Consider the following 19,931-nt stretch of genomic DNA (forward strand, 5'->3'; position numbering starts at 1 on the left):
CCTGCAGACAAAATTTTGGCCTGAATCATCAGTGACTAAAATGTGTAGTTCATGCACTGAGCTCCTAGTAATTAACTGTTCTCATTGCAATATCTTTGCAGTAAGACAGACTGAAGGCTCGAGAGCCTAACAACCGAGATAACCCAGGAAATATGGTGACAGAGCAACTTATGAAAACCCTGTACCCATGCTCTGCCTGTTCTGTGGATGACCAGAACTGGGGATCTATGGCTTTGTCCCACAGACCTTGTGATTATCTAAATCACATTATTTTTGTGGTTGAAGATCAGACAAATCTAGCTGCAGACCACTCTCCTCTGCGTTAGTACTAAAACAAAAAGGTTCAAGAGGCTCTGTTCATCCGGGCGCCCAAACCTGAATTGTTTTGTTTACCACACTCTTTTCAGCAAACATGGGCAATATTTTAAAGGTTATTCACAAAATAAAACAAAAGCAAACTGCAGATCCTCAGCTGGCACAAAATGATGTTGCACTACTGACATTAATTAAAGCTCTCACTCCTAAGTCATCTGATGACCTCACTCCAAGTCTTTATTAAACATATGTAAATTGAGCAAACGTTGATATCGGCAAAAGCTGCACTGGTTTAACTACCAAAGTGATTTGTGCTCGGACTCTCACAAATCAATTTATATCTGGCTTATGAAGGCTTAGCTTCTACTGGCGGAATTGCAAGTTCAGGCGAGACCTGTAACATATTCTAAGCTGACATAAGAATGTTCACTCATGACTTTACATCAGTTTATCTAAATTGGATTCAAAACTGAAAAGAAGTGGGCAGGCTAATCCAAAGCATCAGAAAAGCGAGACTGAAATAGGAAAGGAATAGCATGAAAAGGTTTACATCTCTCTCTGATAAGAGTCCGCCTTGGGGAAGCTCCTATGTGGCGTAGACATACACATCAGCCCAGCAAGTTCCTTCCTAACATGTTGATACTTGTAGGCCCCCCGGTCCCTGACTCAACACCCCTTCTCTTCCCTGTACCATTGCTGCAGCTGAGTTATATTCTTTCTGAGCTATCAGAGGTAGTGAATTAGCTTGTAAACCATGATAAAGTGTAATTGAGAATACGTGCTATTGGAAAATCAACTCATTTTGTTTTTAGTTTGTCTAACCACACTTAACACGACTAGGGACAGTTAGACCTTTTATTATTAGGACTTTATATGCTTGAAAATGCACAGGAAAATTGCCAGCGCAGAGGTGGATTAAATAATGATAATGTTGAGAACCAAACACTGACAGTAAGAAAATAATAATAGTTTGCTCTATTATAATGTCTTTTTCTTGAATAGCTGTTCTGCATGGCTAGAACCGGAGCAAAAAAGTTCTCATTTATACTGCAGTAAGAGACTTATTTCATTGACGACGTACCTAAATTTTGGAAACTATTAGTCCTGAGGCAAAGGCACAGAGTAGAACTTGGGTGGCCAAGAGGACCTGTTACCATCAGACTTCAGTCCTTGACACGTCTCAGCAGCTGCCATCCCATGAGAGGTCTGCAAAATAAGTCTAACCTGTTGCCATCCTGTCCCTCCATCCCCCAAAAAGACCCCAATAAGACCAGTATCCCACCTGACGGTTACTGGAGACCCTGGGGGTGCCATGTACATGCCGCAACCCTGCCTCACCCTCTGCTTTCCAGGCCATATCAGAGCCCACTGTAAGTGTACTTAGGTCTGCCTGTCCCCAGTCATGAACTCTTCCATGTCTCCTCATTTGGTGTCCCTCAGGGAATTATTTGAGAGGTGCCAGTTCCCTGCAAGTTGCTTCCCAGCAAGAGAGGTTATTGGAGTACTTTAAAAGGATGAGTGGGATGATGATAGACCATTTAACGTGAAAATGATACTAGGCAAAGTCATGGTGAGGCTGCTACAAGATACATGCAGGAAAGAAATAGCATAATTAACGCTAGTTAGCATGATTTCATGGGAATAGTTCTTGTAAAACTGATATGGTCCTTTGATTTGATTACAAATTATGCTGATGACGGTAACTGTGCTGATATAATATCCTTAGATTTCAGAGAGGAATCTGATACCACGGGACATTGTGATGAAAACATGAGCTTTGCACCAAGCCGAGTAAACATATTTCAAATTCATTTTAAATGGGTGATGGATCTCGAAAACTAATTGTAAGCAGTGATGACACTGTAAATTCGGTGATGAGTGTCTCAGGGTGAGGGATCCTTCAGAATAAGAACTGTCCTTAATCTGGACTTTAACAGCATCTGGAAGAAAATATAAAATCTTTGCTGACAACAGACAAAGTGAGTGGAGTAGTAAGTGATATTACAGATAAGGGAATTATATATATATACTGACTGATCTGGATCACAGTGAAAAGCAGATAATGGTACAACATGCATTTTAATAAAACCACATACATCGTACACCTCAGGAAAGTAGGAGGAAAGTAGGTCACTCCGGGGGACGTTTCTTGGAAAACAGCAGCTAAGAAGGACTTAGGGATCCTAAGGACACGTTCTTTGGGGCAGGTCTGATAAATGAGGTGACTCTTGCACTCCCTCAATACGCAGCGAAATGACCCAGCAAGCAGAGGGAGAGGGCAGTGCTTCAATACGGGAATTCCAGCAAACTGGTGCGAATGGGGTGTTAAAAGCGAGAGTCTTTGCAGTGTGACTGGAAATCTGAAGCAACTACAACAGTTAGAAAGAAGTTCCGTTTTTTTACTTACCCGAAGTTCAGTGCTAAGTCGCCCGCAGTGCAGACAGGGATGATAGGAGAAGATGTTTAACAGCAGATGCCTCAAGTTCAGCAAATTCAACCTAAAAACACAGCATCTGTTTCTGACAGTAAGGGCAAAGGGCACCAGGAATAGATTACCTAAGAATAAAGTTTTTGTCTGTTATTTGAAATCGTGACACCGTAAATTAGATGTCTTTGCGAAAGCTGTGCCCAGGCTTGGCTGGGAGTTATAGCCTGGGACTGAAATTACTGAAGTCTGGTGGGCTCTGCTGTAGCAAAGGGAGAGGTAACGCGCCGTGCGAGCCTGCTCTGGATTTAAATTCTGAATCAGCTTCAGCTGAGGAGGTGGCCCATGAGATGAGGAGAGCTGGGGGCCGGGCACGGGCTGTAGGTTGGCACCGCTGTGGGTTAGGGCAGAGGGAGGCTCGGTTTCGAGGCTATCCCTAAAGAAGTCACCTGGAAGGTGGTTTCTCCTATAAAGTATTGATGGAAGTCAAGTGGTATGAAAGCTTTTCTTCCACAGGGCTATAAATGTTGCTGTTCCTAGATGCAGCAGAAATTCATCCCTTTCCGTGGCAAGATTTGCAGCTGAACTTTTAACACGAATTTACGATAATAACTTGCCTTTATGTATTCAGGTCTTTAAGTCCTCTCACTCGCCTCAGTGTGAATCAGGAGTGCTTCCAGCAGACCAAACGGCGTCACGCTGGTGTAAGAGCAGAAGCAGCGAGAGAAGAATGAAACCCCCTGTTAATAATTCATTCCGAGAGGTGTTACAGGATTTACTCCAGGCTCACGCCGCGTGTTGTTATCTACACGCCATCGAACAGAATTCAGCAGAAGTAAAAGAGCAGGACGCGGGCACGGCCGTCGCTCGCACTGCTGAAACCGGGACCTCTGCGTCCTGTCACAGGGCTCGCGGCTGGGAGCTGGGCTCAGCAGCGTATGTGACATAAGTGCAGTGGCTTCGTGCTGCACGGATTAAAATCGAACGAAATTACTGTCCCACACAGCAGCAAACAAAAGCTACTTTGACAAGGGCTGAGGCTATAACCAAAGCAGCCCTCGATTTGGAAATTATTTGGCATTTTGGTTAACACAGTAAATTTGGTCTTAAAATGATGAAGTTAGAAATTGATTAACATCCAAAAGGAAAAGATAAAATTAGCAAAAAAAAAAAAAAAAAAAAAGGAAAGAAATTGAAAAATCATCAGCAATGGTCCTATACAGAAGAAAAAAAAAAATTGGTCAAGCAGCTTTTCCTGTGTGAAAATTAGCTTCATTCATAAATGCACAAAATATAAATCTGGGTTTTGAAAGATCTACATAATTTTGTATTGTATATTGTAGATTAAGCTGCTGCTATACATGCATGAAAACTGTTTCACTCTTCCGGGTATTTTTCTTCCTCAGAAATGCAAAAATGATGGGGAAACGAATGTTACATTATTAGCTTGTCAGAAAATTGGACACTAATATGAGAGAAAACAAGAGCTGACATTTTCCATAATCAGATTCACAATTGAATAAAATTTAATTTTTATGGATCAATATCACCTTGTCTCAGTTTCAGAAATGTAGCTGGAGAAGAGGAAGAGCTTAGTGTCTGCCTACCAGATTTTAATCTCCAAAGCATGAGGCAGAGATGGAGACAAATTCATACAGCGGGGCGGTTTGCAGCAATGCTGTCAGCCTTGCCTGGGCTGTGCAATGGCAGCATCTCCAAAAGCTGTGAATATGGAGAAATCTGCTGACACAGGAAGGGGAAAACTACATTTTGTGATAATGTGCTTCCCTCAGAAAACGTATGGTTTTACAGGGTTTTACAGCCCTGCCAGGGTTGGCGTGTAGGAACGTTACAGCATGTCATAGTAAAAAATAATGCATTTTTTGTTAATTTAGAATGGTTTCACCATTTTAATCATGCATACTGAGCAGACAGAGGAAGGTGGTTTAGTACAGTATGTCTCAGTTGTTATTTAAACAAGCAAAATTTGTAACAGCTAGGGTTCACATCCCAAGGACTATGGAGGCCTGAGTTCAGTAGATTTCAGGAATCTTTTTTGGTCTATTTTGAGACGCTGTGATATACCCCAGGCATTTCCAATTAATGGTATGATTATTAGAGATGGTTTGACTGAAGTGTATTATCCAGCAGGATCTGAGAGGTCATGATGACTTTGCAGATTGCTCCTGAATTAAAAGATTCCTCTTGAAAAAACACCATCGCATGGGTGGGATGCCAACAGATTAGCTCTTCAACTACAAAAGGAAAAAAATAATCATGTGTGAAGCCTTTAATGGTGGTCTGGCTCCTTAGGTGGTAGTTATTGTAGTTATTCACCTGTCACCATGTGAGGGTTCAGCCTAGTTAATCAAGGGTGCACAACAGCTTGTTAGCAAAGTGTCTGTATAAGTGCTGACATTAATTCTGCTTTTTTCTCTCCTGTTTCTCTGAAGGTGGTGGTCAATGCCCTCGTGGGAGCCATCCCTTCCATCATGAATGTTCTGCTCGTCTGCCTCATCTTCTGGCTTATCTTTAGTATCATGGGAGTGAACCTGTTTGCTGGGAAATTTGGGAAGTGCATTAATAAGACAGAAGGAGATATGCCTTTAGACTCTAAAATCATTAACAACATGAGTGACTGCATACTCTATAACGTGTCAGGCACGTTTTACTGGACGAAAGTTAAAGTTAACTTCGATAATGTTGGTGCTGGGTACCTGGCTCTGCTACAAGTGGTAAGTGTGACCACCAGAAACTAAGTTAATGGGCAAATGTTGCTTGTTCCCATTGAAATCATCAGCTTAAAGGCTCGGGTTAACCTCTATGCTTTTCTGGTTTTTTCAGCCTTACCTATCAGAGGGATGCCTTTCCTCAAGAGTAATATGACATATTTGGTGTATTAATTTGGCCTAGAGATATTTATGGCAGCTTCTGGTTTTAATTTGAGTTTCTGGTACATCGCTAATGTAGTCCTCTGGGAGGTGATTGCACTATTGAGGTGAATTAATGACCATTTTGTCATTGTAATCCAGAACAAAGTTCAGTTCCAGAAACAAAGAGTCGTGGTCTAGGAAGTCATGTCCGTGTTCATGCAGAGTGCACTGGTCTTCCTGAACTGCCTGGGACTTCACTATACCCTGCTGGGAAAAAATGAAGTTACAGTACCGTCAGTTACTCAGCTGAAGTTATTGCATAAGGCTGGAGTCACAGAAGAATCTTAATTTACAATCCTCTGCTCACCTTCCATGGAGATGTTCAGGAAGGACACTGGTGCCTCTCATTCTGGTTCCTCACCTCGTTTCCACCTGCTAAACGTAATGAGTCAGACTGAACCTAACTATGAAACCTGGTGGTGATCAGGTTGCTGTAACTCTATACAGCCTGGTCTCTCTGGAAAGGTGGCGAGACCATATCAGAGAAGAGGTTCAAAGATGATGGCAATATTTGATCTATAAAGACAGAAGGAAGCAAACCACTTTTACAACCTTTTTCAGCAGCAAATGTAAAACATGGATAAACAGGTTGCATGCACAGAGATTTACTGTGTTGTGACGCAGCACAACCTAATGGATAGAGCTACAGGAGACTCCATCTTCTTGTCCAGGCTCTGCCATTGGACTGCTGAGTGATTTTAGACAGATTGCATTGTGTTTCAATTCTATGATGCCCTCATGTGAAACAGTGGTAATGACACCTATTTCCATTGTTCCTAATTTGTTCTGAAGCCTGGAGATGACAAGGGCTGGATACGCACTAGGAGTGTTTATTGCATTGCATTTTGTGTATGCAGAAAGAAACCAGTCCCTGGTTACATCCTTGGACAGTGAGGTTATAGTCTTGAAGCACTTGTAGTGGCTTTCCCTGCTTCTGCGATAAAAACTTGCATGCTGGGACCTCAATTCAGTTGTCACATATAGACATCCACCCTTTGCAATGTGGTAGGGTACCCATCAATTCTGCCAGCCCTTCTCCTTCCCATGATGCAAATTTGCTTTCTCCCGGATCTTTTTTTCTCTGGCACAGATGCATGAAAAGCTTCATGAAGTAGCTTTCCTTTATTGTAAAAATGCTTATCCTTATGTACCCTGTTCCTGGTACACATACACTTGAGTGTGAGATCTTCTGACCACTGTCCATCGACTCTTTGCTCTCATACTCTCTGGAAAGCAGAAAGGTTAGAATGAGCACAACCACTTTTGGTTCTTTCCATGACATAAAGCTGAACTTGCTGACAGCAAGAGCTTTTATCTTTTGCATATAATTATGATATTCAGCTCACTCATGCAGGGTAGATTAATTCACTTTGAAAGTCTTTCATTAGATTTTCTGTTCTATATAGCGCTTTCCTTGTCCTTTACTTAAACATCCAACCTAGTCGAACAAAAATTTCCAGGTGTAAAATACTGTGCCTTACCTGAAGCTTCTTACCTCCTCCATGACTGCATCACAGTTGCCTAGGTTACTTCGTGAAAAACTCCGTCAGAATAGTAGTTATTCCTTCACCGTTTCTTCTACAAGACTCAAGCTCCAACTTTCTAAAACTCTGCAACTTTTCATAAATTGGCATTGCCTAAGGCATGTCCTGAAGCAGTCTCTTCTGTTCTGCAGTATCGGCTCCTGGGCACTTGGCCCTGGTGATACTGGTCGCATTCAGCAGGTGGGACTGCCTTCTCTTGGGAGCAGTGATGGCAGCAAAAACACAACTGGTCATAAGGTGGATCTCGGCACGTTTGCGAAGGGACGGTCTCGTACTGCTCTCTTCCAGCTGAAAATGGACTCAGTGACCCCGCAGGTTTCTTTCAAAACTGCGATCCTGTGTTGGGTAGCAGAGAAGTAGGCTTCCAGCTGCAGAAGTACAAAAGAAGTGCCGTAAATGTACAGCCTGCGCAGGCTGGACAAACTGATTGTGGCAGGAAATAAGGGAGCCCTAAAACCTTACTCCGCTTCCGTGGCAGCTGCTGGCTCCTGCTTCCAGGAGGAAGGGCAGGAGCCAGATGCCATTAGGGGACGATTGTAGTTTTCATCCTGCACCTGGAGCACTTCTGTCCGCTGTTAATAACAGCCTTAGGCAATAAAGTGTAAAGATGACGCCCACAGAGAAGGGGCCCAAACATCTGGCTGTCCTGTGCCCGACTCCAGCCGAGGAGTGTCGGTTACAGGTGCTCCTGGCCAAATAACCCTCCATGTGGAGTCGCATTTCATGGGCAAACCACCGTCGGGACCGCAGGGGATCAGCTAACAGCTCAGCTCTCCTAAAGAGACAGACACGTCAATCCATCTTTGTGCATGCTGCGACAGTGCGTAGCAATGATGAGGTAAGCATTTTGGTTAAAACCCTCCGGGATCTAAAATATGAGCTTTTAAGTGGGACTTGTCTTTTGACTGTTGACACGTTCAGCTGCTGCAACACACTCTTTAAATGACTCTGAAGTTACCTTTGGATGCCTGAATGTGTCTGAAAATCCAAATGGAAATACGTAAAACAAATCTGTCTGCCTAATGTTCTGTCTTCACTTCTACAGCATCCTTGAAAGAAATGAAAAGTTGCTACTATGAAAACTTCAAGGCTTACTACTCTCCAGAGGCAAACTTTCTGACAGTGTAGTTGAGAACTGCGTGAAACTTTCCTCAAGCATCCTCTGCGCTTTTACTACCTTCTTGAGGATCCATCATGTTGTTCTGAAGATGCCATTTTGAATTAATGCCTCTGAGAAAACATCCATGTGAAGTGGTCAGCCAGGTTTCAAGCTTCTCCAACTCACAAATGTGCTGCCTCACAACAGATTGCTAAAATAGAAGGTAGTCTCTGCTCACTCTGCAAGCAAGAGAAATGCCTCATTCACGGGGAGGAAAAGATCTTTATTATCACAACTTTTTAATTTGCAAGAAGGATGATTCACTCTTCTGGGGATTTAACACCCTTAACACCCTAATCTATTAGGAGAAAATTATTGCTACAACCCAGTGCTTCAGTAATGCTGTTTCTATATTCCCAGAATTGCTTTGCAGATCATAGCACCTATGCTCTGTAAATCTGTATTTGAGCTGAACAAAGAAATATCTTAAATTTCCAGTAGGAGTTTTGCATTTCCCTTGCAGAATCCTTCCCTTCACGTTGTGATCGCCTCCACGTGTTTTTTTGCAATGGATCTTGAAATTTTAGCAAGCTGTTGAAGAAACACCAAGAAAACAAGTTGTCTCTCATTGCAGCATCTGGCTTGCCTGGAAAAGTTCTCCTTAGACAGTAACAGACTTACATCTAATATGTCCTACAACTCTTTGTCACTCTGGGACTCCAGAGAAGGAATGGGAAGATAACAGAAGCGCTCCTAGACCAGTACAGCAATCAGGAGCTATAGAGTTAAATCGACCCCTCATGCCAGGTTCAAAGTCATGACTGAGCTCGTAAATCAGCTACAAAATGGTCATGAGACGGCGGCGTGTGTCTAAAGTTACTGAGCTACATGATCTCTTGCACTTCTGTAAACCGTAATGCTAGATTTTACTTTCACCGTGGAAGCAAAATGTGAAAAAAATCTGTGCTTCTGAACAAACCATAAATTGATGCACCAGGGTAGATTTCTCCATGTGTCCTAAGATCAGGACTAAGCAGTACTCTCATGAGGAACTACTGGTGGAAATCCAAGGGGAGCAGAGGCAATGCCCTTGGAGCCCACGTAGCCCAGCGCAGTGCAGACCTCTGGGGAGCTCTGGTGGGTCCGATGCTCGGTAGTGCCCTCCCCAGCACAAGGTCTTAATGCAAAACAAACGTTAAAAAAGTTCATTATGCAATTGCTGCTATGATGGAATTGAACAAACTGAAAAATCCAACAGAAAAGCCAGCAGATAGTGGAGCTGGCATAGCCGCCTTAAAAAGGTGTAGTTTGGCTGTACTGTTGGTGGCTCCGTTTTAGCTTTAAGAAGTTCCCCTCACCAACAGTAATGCTTAAATAAACGTCTTAAAAATGCGAAGACCAGTATTTCTGCCATCAAAAGCAGCCATTTTTATTGCACTATTGAGTCTTTTTCTAGAAAAAAAATCCCCCTCACAGATTTAAAGGCTCGTTTTATTTTAAGGCACCGTTTGGTTATACGATAAATGGTTTGAGGGCAGCTGGTGCCGTCCCACCTATCCTCCTCCCCACCGATTTACTGCATTGCAGCTCTAACCACCAGTCAAATAACAAAATGTAATCCCATCCCAAGATGAGTTTATCAGTAGATAATCTCATCACATGACAGTTTCAGTAGAAAATGGTGTTTCTCTGGATAGCTTCCAGGCAGGATAATATCACAAACACTCCCATGAAGATTTTGTCACTTCCTTATCCAGAGTGTAAGTGGTTACTAATTCCAGACAAATAATTTCTTTCCCCAGCGTTATATTTCTTTCATTCTCAGTACCTTTTACCCTCTGCAGATGAAGTGTCTAGGGAAGCTTCCCAGAAGCCCTGTAGATTTTTAATTCTCTTACTTCTGGACAACTGGGAAACCCAGAAAATCGCAGTACTTCGTTCTCTTAATATTTATTTTTGTCAGATCGCTTCATCATCTGTCATCACTATAAACCACTGTGCCTCGCAGTAGGGTCTCTCATGTGTGTGGTACACGTCGAGGGGTAAAACAGCTACTCAAGAGAAAAGATTTCCTCCCAAGTAGGAGAGAAGTACAGGCTAAGGTCGTATCATTTTGAGCCACGGGGAAAGGATTTCTTGTTTCATCCTGTCCACCCTTCCTGAATGGCATTTTGCAAGAGACTGTAATGACACCAGAAAATCTTTCATCAGATTAGGAAGAGAACAGCAAAAAAGGAATAAAATAGAACAGTTAAGGAGGATCAGCACGACAGGTTCAAATAACTATTTGTTTCAATAAAACTGCTGATCATTCATGTAAACACTTTACAACCAAAGTGTTTTTTAATACACAGAACCTTGAAATAGATTTTCCAAAGGGTTCTTTTTTTGGGGGGTTAATCTCTTTCGACCAGTAGATAAAAATGAATGTAACCTTTCAAACATTATTTTATAAATACTTTCATGAGAAATATGGTTGACCCCTCGTACGACATTTTCCTTTGGCTCGGTAGCCTTCAGAGGGAAATGGGAAGGCAGAGTTACCTCCAGGATTTAATTTAATAATACAGGATGTATAATGGAGCATTTCTAAAACCGCTGGATGTACCTAGCTCAACACAAATGTCTGGGTTTCTCCTGGGGATGACTGGCCAAAATCCTATTACTGTTATCTGGAATTGCATGCTTACAGACCAGGAGAAAATTCAACCTAAGTGTCAGCAGGATGCAAAAAATATTGAGTGTGGCTCTTTCGTACATGCTACTGTAAATCTGATTAAATGAATAGATCTAAAAATGCCTCATTATCTGCTCACACTGATTTTAAATCCAGGGTAAGTCTAAATGGGTCAGAAGTCAAATGAGAAACAACCCCAGAGAACTAATATAAAGGCAATGTGACTTAAGCCAGAGTCAGACCGAATGCCAGGTATGTTTGGCATAAGGCTGCGTCTAATGAGAGGCATATAGTGAGAGCAGAGAGTCGTGGTTTTGCTACAAAATAGTAAAAGTCACTTCTATGTGTTTCTCCTAGGAGTGTTGTCACTGCCCTTTCTCCGTTGCAGGTTCCAGTAAGAGACACTGACGTCTGTAGAATCCCCTCTTGTTTAAATAATTTAAAAAAAGAATTTAAAACCCTGATTTGAAAAAAAAAAATAATATCCGAACAGTAAAGCAGATTGAGTTTCCAGGGCCAGGCTCACAGCAGATGCCAATTGCCTTTGCTCCTTTCAAGTCAGCTGTGATTTATGCAGCTCCCTGGGCTTTAGCATTGCCTTGATTTACCCTCTTTTAAAAGAGGGCAGAATCCGAGCTTCAGTGGGATCCTACAGCGTGGTCGCTGCCTGTCAGTCTGAACAAGCGATACGGACCGGATCCCTCTCACCTGGTCTGAGATGTGTGCAGGACAGCACTGAGTTGTCCTGTGTAGCCGTATCTCTTCATTACTTCAAATTCTTAAGGTCAAACCTTCCAAAGATTTAATTGCCGTGTTTTCTCCCCTTTTCAAAATCTCTTTTAAAAACCTCTGTTTTATCCCTACAAGTGCAGAAAATCAGAAAACATGAATGAGAGAATCTGGGGGGAAACCGTTCTGGAATGATTTTAAATATCTAAATGAACATAAACTCAGGAATACATATTGCTTTAAAGGAGAGGCAATTCGTTAACTGTGAAGAACATGCTCAACATTGCATTTTGAAAACTCATCACAGAGATGATATCATTTCAAGACATACTTACTTAATATGCTTAATTATGTATTTTGTGGGTTTTTTTTTCAGGCCACATTTAAAGGTTGGATGGATATTATGTACGCAGCAGTGGATTCACGAGAGGTAGGTCACTACAAGGAAACGAATCATTTCCTTTTGCATTGACTTTTGCAGCATTCATGGTGTTCGACAACAACAACACACACACACGTGCAGGTTGCCAGTGCCTGTCTTACCCTGGTTGAGACTGTTGCAGACCTTCAGTTTTTGCACCTGCTACTGAAGCATCACGACCCTGAGATTAAAGCAAGTGTAGCCCTCAGTTCTACACAACGGATCTATCTATTCATACTGCAAAGTTCCCAGCACAGAGAGGCACCTCCAGGGTGGGGTTGAGTCTACCGAAAACCGAAATTGTCCTCTCTTTCTTCCACTCTCCCTGTTGACTGCCGTATTTTCCAAGGATCTAACTTCTGATAACAGAACCTCTTAAAAAGCACTGCATTTAAATTACATTCCCCTGTAACGCACATACTCAACCCTTCCTCTATCTTCGTGTTGAGCAAGTTTCTTCTCTGCAACCAGCAGCTCCACTCAAGGAGGGTGGAGGAGCTCCTGGCAGGGAAGGAGCTCTGGGTGCTGGTGACTCCCAATTCTTACCTGCATCCTGTCAGCTTTCAGGTTTCCAAAAAAAAAAAAAAAGGCATTTCCCTTGCTGCATCACATGTGGTTTGTTTATTTTTTATGGAAGGACCTGTTGTCTCTTTTCCTTCTTTTAATAATATTAAAGGAACAAGATCACACTTACCTACTGGTAATTTTACTGTTAACTTGCTGTTAATTTTTGAGGTAGCTATCTGGCACTGGGGATTTGAGTAATAGGGAGCCGAGCCCTACATGGAGGAATAAGAGGTGGAAAAACCTCATGGCATCACAGGCACAAAGAATTACCTTTGCGTAACGTAGCTTATGATGTTGTTTATTAGTTCTTGTACTACGTGTACACGTGTGTGTATCCTCCCTGCCCCTGACTGAAATGCATGGGTTACACATGAGAAAAGACAGCATTTAGGGAAATGCGAGCTTCTGGCGTCTTGGTTAGATACCTGGAGGTACTGGGGCAAAGCTGAGCATTTTTGCCAGATGTGGTGTATGTGATTTGAGGCTATCGGACTGCATTGCTCAGTTCTTCAGCAAGAGATCATATTCATTTCCACCCTTCATAAAAGAAAAATTGTACTTCTAAATACAGTGTTTTTCAGTAGCATTTAATTATACTGCGATCATACTTTTGCTTTTTATAACTATCATTAGTTCATATAAGATTAGGGATTATCATAAAATGGATTCTTTTCCCCTTCTGGATTCAGACTGAGAACATTTTATAGGATTTGTTCTGAAGTTGCACTTTCTGGAGCGGTGTGATCGCAATGACAGCACTGTGAAACGAAGCCAAAATGACCGTGGCATTGCAGCTGCCAGTAGTAAACTTCAGAGACCAAGGAGCGTTGACTCTGCTAGTGGGAGTTGCACTGTTTTTCCTGTTTCACAATCTTTATTGTCAATGGACAGTTTTCCTTTAACTGCATTAATATTCTGATATGTTGCAGAGATGGTGGCATTTTCACATTTTCACGTTTTCCCTTTTCAGTGTGAGGAGCAGCCCGAATGGGAGTGTAATTTATACATGTACCTGTACTTTGTGATTTTCATCATCTTTGGGTCTTTCTTCACATTGAACCTCTTCATTGGTGTCATCATTGACAATTTTAACCAACAAAAGAAAAAGATAAGTAGTGCATATGCTACACATCGCCTTGTGATTGCTGCAGAGACCAGGGCAAGGGATAGATTTATGAGCTTTGCCACATTAGCCTCGAGATCAGCCTTGGCAGAACAGCCACAGAAGCCGCCTTGCAGGACTTCTTCAAAAGCACAGCTGCAGCAGCCCCTCATGCCCTATAGGCTGAGCACCCTGAAAATACAGGCTGGGGGTTTATATCCCCCACAGAAAGCAGTGAAGCAGCTCCGTGCAGGCGCGATCTCTGGCACAAACCCTCCCACAGAGGCGCGGACCACCCTGGTGTCCCCATGCACGAGCACCACCGACCCTCACAGCCGTGCGACCCCTTCTCCTCAACCCATCGCCTCCCTGCCCCAGGGTGCAGCCAGGGTCAGGGGCGAGCAGCCTGGCCTGAGCGCTGTGTTTCTCGCGGCTTCGTAGGCTCTAAAGAAAGGGCTGAAGTCCTCCTGCTTTCCCCTCTCACCCTGGATTCTGCAGGCAGAATCCGAGCCTTGCTCCTCCTTGGTTGCCTGCGCTGCTGTCTCCTGCCTTCGCCTCCAAGGGATAAGCAGCTCCCAGCACTGCATCCCATCAGGCCCTTCTTAGATATTTTGATGAAAGCTACATGAAGAGGGAAATAAGAAAATACAAGAGGATGCAGCCCTGAACGTGGGATGGGGGCAGTGGAGCTCTTTTCATCAACAGTAATAGCTTTGTTCTTACCCTATACTTAGGTGGCCAGGACATCTTTATGACAGAAGAACAGAAAAAGTATTATAATGCAATGAAAAAGCTGGGATCTAAGAAACCTCAAAAGCCAATCCCAAGGCCACTGGTAAGAATGGCATAATTCAGTTGAACTTTATGTAACAGCTGAATATTTATTTATTTCCGAGAATAAATGCAATTCAATTTCCCAGTGTAAGGAAGGGTGATCACAGCCAGATGAAAGACACTTAGTATTTAATTTTTTTTTATTTTGGACACTATTTGCAAGTCCAGTCACCTCTGGTACAAAATTCCCACTGTTCTGCAATATTGACTAAAAACCCAATTTACATATGCCAGTGGCCACATGCCTGCATTGAATGAATTCACGGCCCCAGGCCAGGGGCTTTTTTCAGTAGTTTCAAGAAGCATTAGGAGTAAATAAACTTGAAAACTCTATCATACAACCATTCATCGTCATCTTTAAGTTTATGAAGTTCCAGTCAGAAGCGGTATGTATATTGTCTATTTTCTTCTACTTTCTCATCAATCAGGACATGAGCATTTTGACATGGTTCAAAATTCCTAACTAAATCTTCTCCTTCCCTCTAGAACAAATACCAAGGTTTTATTTTTGATGTTGTCTCAAAACAAGCCTTTGATGTCTCCATTATGATTCTCATCTGCCTTAACATGGTTACCATGATGGTGGAAACAGATGACCAAAGTCAAGAAAAAGTGAACATTCTCCATAAAATCAACATGCTTTTTGTTGCCATCTTCACTGGGGAATGCATCTTCAAAATGCTGGCCCTGAGACACTACTACTTCACCAATGGCTGGAACATATTTGACTTTGTCGTCGTGATTCTGTCTATCGTAGGTAGGTGAACCTGGATTTTCACCCAAACTCCAAAGTTAAAAAGGAAGACATAAATTTAATTAGACAAAGTTGAAGGCTTCATGCAATAAAATATACCTTCAACTCAGGCAATTGGATCCTAAGCATATTTTTTAATGTTTAAATGATACAACATAATAGTGCCTAACAATAACTTGTGTGATCAGCAAAATGATGAGATTTATCACACTACACTATTGATTTCAATGTACACTTAATGATTCATGGCAATAAAACATGGTCCAGAACTGGAACATACACTTAAGCCCAGTTCAGCACAATGGCCAAAGACAGAGAAGTAAAAAGACATATGAAAAGGGCACATGCAGATTGCTATTGTTTTGCTATTTACTTTTTATTACATCAGTAATAAATAGCCTTTCAGGGCAGTTGCAGTGAGTTTGGCTGTTCTCAGCCCTGTTGTCACTGGAGCTCCACACCCTCATCTACCCAAGGGACGAAACAGAGAGATATGGTTTTATTGTTAATTTGCTGTCCTGCAGCCCCAACCAGAGATCGTATATTAGGTGCTACAGAAGTACAGGTCAAACATGGATCTGAAATCCTGACAAAAGAGTTTTCATTGAAGTTGAAAATAAAGTAACAACTGGAAGATGATCAACTGATCCAGTGAGCAGAAGGAAGTCAGAAATTCATCTCATCCAAAAAAGTTTACATTTTGAAAGCGGGAATAGGTGAATGAAAAAGTGTCCATGTTAGGAAAACAGAGCCATCTCCTCATTGACTGTTGCTCCTGTTGCTCTAAATTCTCTCTGGTGGACCAGGGAGCCTGCAATGTTCCAATGCAGGAGGTCACCAGGAACCAGAGAGCAGCCTGTGCTTTGGGGCCTTGGATCAGCCAAGACTACCTGGATTTCAGAGATTTGAGTCACCCAGGGAACACGACTACCATGCAGCTGCCATCAGAGCCTTGATGATGGATGCTCTGGATATGCCTGTAGCAGCCAGTTAACCAGAGCTCTCACGTTGGTCATAGTTCTGCCCCATGATCAACCAGGTTGTTTCAGCGTCAGAGGACTTAGGCCATGCCAGTAAGCCCTCCCCTAGGCTGGGCTGGGAAACATGAGCTGGGCACGGCTCAGTGCAGCCAGGGACTGTCGGTATTAGACAATCTGAACCAAGCTGCTCTGTTTCTGCAGGAAGAGTTTAGCTACAGGAGTGCGAGCTCATTTGCTTGCTAGTACAATCTGAGCCCTTAGTTCCCTCCCAGCCCATCAGGGAAACTGGAAAAAATAATAAGCAACCAACCAACCAAGTGGATTTCCAGTAGAAACCTGCACCATTCTGGTGGTGGCTCAGAAAAACAGGCCCAGCTCACCAGCGTTTCAGTGCTGACTCACTAACATTTTCCAGACAAAAATACTGCCATATCAGAAAAATTCTGACCAGCTGCACTGCAGATAAAGTTCTCAGGTGGGTCATGACCAAAAGCTGCAGACATCTGGGTCCTGTCTGAGTTGATCCTGGTTTCTCATTCCCAATAGACAAGCTTTCCCTTAATAAAAATGCCACTACCATTGACAACTTTGCTCATAGTCTCAACAAAGTTTGCATGGATTAAATGGGCATGAAAACACTAACGTCAATGCCATTCCCTTTATCATGGGTTTTCCAATCTGGGGAACTTCTCATTAATTTTGTCCATAATCTTGATTGAAAGCTTAAAAGAGAAGCCTGGGATTCTTTCCCATGTACTAACTTGCCATTTGTCTCTCTTCTTTTCAAGGCACCGTACTTTCTGATATCATTCAGAAATACTTCTTCTCTCCCACACTCTTCAGAGTCATTCGCTTGGCTCGTATTGGCCGGATCCTAAGACTCATCCGGGGAGCCAAAGGAATTCGAACTCTCCTGTTTGCCTTAATGATGTCCCTACCTGCTCTGTTCAACATTGGCCTCTTGCTTTTTCTGGTCATGTTCATTTATGCCATTTTTGGCATGGCTAACTTTGCCTACGTTAAGAAGGAGCATGGGATTGATGACATGTTCAACTTCCAAACCTTTGCTAACAGCATGCTCTGTCTCTTCCAAATCACAACGTCAGCTGGCTGGGATGGTCTTCTCAACCCTATTTTAAACACTGGACCACCGTATTGCGACCCAAACCTACCGAATGCAAATGGTTCGAAGGGAGACTGCGGGAGCCCTGCTGTAGGGATTTTATTCTTTGTTACTTATATCATTATATCATTTCTCATTGTTGTAAACATGTATATAGCCATTATTTTAGAGAACTTCAGTGTAGCCACTGAGGAAAGTACAGAGCCTCTAAGCGAGGATGATTTTGATATGTTCTATGAAATCTGGGAGAAGTTTGACCCTGAAGCCACTCAGTTTATTGAGTATTCTGCACTTTCAGACTTTGCAGATGCACTGTCAGAACCTTTGCGCATAGCAAAACCAAACAAAATCAAACTCATAGCAATGGACCTGCCCATGGTCAGTGGAGATAGGATCCATTGCTTGGATATTTTGTTTGCTTTTACAAAAAGGGTGCTAGGAGAATCCGGAGAGATGGATGCCCTTAAAATACAGATGGAAGAAAAGTTCATGGCAGCGAATCCATCTAAGATCTCTTACGAACCAATTACAACAACTCTCAGACGGAAGCAAGAAGAGGTCTCTGCCATCGTCATCCAGCGGGCCTACAGGAGACATTTGTTTCGGCGCTCCATGAAGCAGGCATCTTACTTGTACCGGCACAGAACTTTTGACAGCAGCATCCTCGAGGACGATGCACCCGAGAAGGAGGGTCTTATTGCGTTCATGATGAACGAAAACTACGGCAGGCCAATAGACAAATCAGAAACTCTGTCCTCCACTTCTTTCCCTCCATCCTACGACAGCGTCACCAGAGGTACGAGTGATAATCTCCAACTGAAGATGACAGACTCGAGCAAAAGCAATGAGGCTATAGATTGTCTGCTCTCGCCAGACAGGGATAAAGAATCAATCGTTTAAATGTTTGCTTAGAATGCTTTAAAATATTGTTTACAGAATGTAATGCTGTAACTACACAACGATTGAAGCAGCCTTCTTATTAAACCTTAGTTGCAAAAGAAACAATGGAGTTTTTGCCCTTAACTTCAGGAGTCTAATAAGTCATATAACCTTTGACCCTGCTCTTTTTGACTTGGCTCAATATTTATATTTATATATACACAGGAAGAATCTTTGCAGGGTCATAGCTGTTATATCAATGGTGTGAATATGAATATGCTAGACTGTAAAACAGTAAACACAGTGTATATCTAATCCACAGATAAAGCCTGGCTGTATACATTCATTTAAGGTCTTACTCATACTAGTGTGTTTACTTATGGCGATGTATGACCTTGCATTCTAAAAAGAAAAAAAAAAAAATCACAGCTGCTGTAGCAAAATGTAACACTTACTGTATATGTTGTGAATGGTCTTTCATAAATTTATTATATTTGATATTTTTTTACTTAAAAAAAAGTCTCTTTTTCCATGGAGATTAATGATCCTTACACTCTTCATGATGAACTCTGAGTCAAGGTAATAGGAACTTGTGGGATCCCCATCGTTTGAAGAGGAAAGTTTTTGCAAAGTAAACTATCAAATTAGCAACATTTTACCTGTTTATCACATTAAGCCCTCCCTCTGGGACTTGCAACTGCTTATCAGCAGAAATACAAAAAAACAGAGAAGGAAATGACGTCAAAATAATGAGAGAAATGGCTTGTTCTATCCTTCAGGAAACTAGAAAGTAATGGATTCTGTTTGTAAACTGTTAATAAAAGGACTAATTTTTTAGTATGTTTCAAGAATCTGCTTTGAATACCGCAATCAAACTCGCCATAGAAGTAGTGCATCACGTTTGTGTGTAGTGCCCCCAAGCACCGTCTACGCTGGCAAAGTTTCTCTTAAGGTAGTGGGATAGGTTACCTTTTCCCCAGGAACACTGAGCTAAGCAGCCTTATTGGAAACTCTGTGCATCAATATTACTCCAAAAATACACTACTACTACTACTACTACTACTACTACTAAATACAATGCCAACTGGGCCATGCAGAGTGGCTGTGACAGTGTCATTAAGAATGTGGGAAAGGAATTGCCTCTGGATCTGTACATAAATTTTGAAGTTTTGAATCCTTTCTAGTCAGTGTCCATCTTTCATTTTCTCAGATGGAACAGTTGAATTACTGGGGAAGGACAAGAAGTACAGGAACCAATAAAAAGCATCTACTAGAAAATAGAAATATCCTCATTCCTGTGGGCAACGGAATATTTACAGCTGATGTATCCATCAGCTTCAGGCCAAAGAAATGACAGCGGGGTGAAAGGGGATGTGTGGCTGTACAAAAGTATTAGAGGTTTTACACGCTAACATAGATTATTATTTATTACTAAACTTTCAGCCTCGATAGAATGTGAGAAGGTATTTATGGAATATAGAGACAAGTCCGTCATTACAGACAAGTTCTTTCTTTTTCACCTTCAGACTGTTTGTATTTGGGTTTGGTG

The 19,931-nt window shown here is 42.2% G+C and overlaps 1 protein-coding gene across 1 annotated transcript in view; it reads left to right on the forward strand.

Annotated features, from left to right (window-relative positions):
* Window positions 1-18,776, forward strand: part of LOC104625686 (sodium channel protein type 5 subunit alpha-like) — a gene marked incomplete at its 5' end in the record, with an annotated part of 55,685 nt that extends 36,909 nt beyond the window's left edge. The window contains 6 exons of the mRNA XM_010293380.1: window positions 5,194-5,475; window positions 12,099-12,152; window positions 13,681-13,822; window positions 14,547-14,647; window positions 15,133-15,403; window positions 17,169-18,776. Coding sequence (XP_010291682.1) covers window positions 5,194-5,475; window positions 12,099-12,152; window positions 13,681-13,822; window positions 14,547-14,647; window positions 15,133-15,403; window positions 17,169-18,403 — 2,085 coding nt within the window. The remainder of the gene's footprint in view (window positions 1-5,193; window positions 5,476-12,098; window positions 12,153-13,680; window positions 13,823-14,546; window positions 14,648-15,132; window positions 15,404-17,168) is intronic.
* Window positions 18,777-19,931: the final 1,155 nt, after the last annotated feature.

Source organism: Phaethon lepturus, unplaced genomic scaffold (assembly GCF_000687285.1).
Source record: "Phaethon lepturus isolate BGI_N335 unplaced genomic scaffold, ASM68728v1 scaffold3698, whole genome shotgun sequence".
NCBI classification, from domain to species: Eukaryota; Metazoa; Chordata; class Aves; order Phaethontiformes; family Phaethontidae; genus Phaethon; species Phaethon lepturus.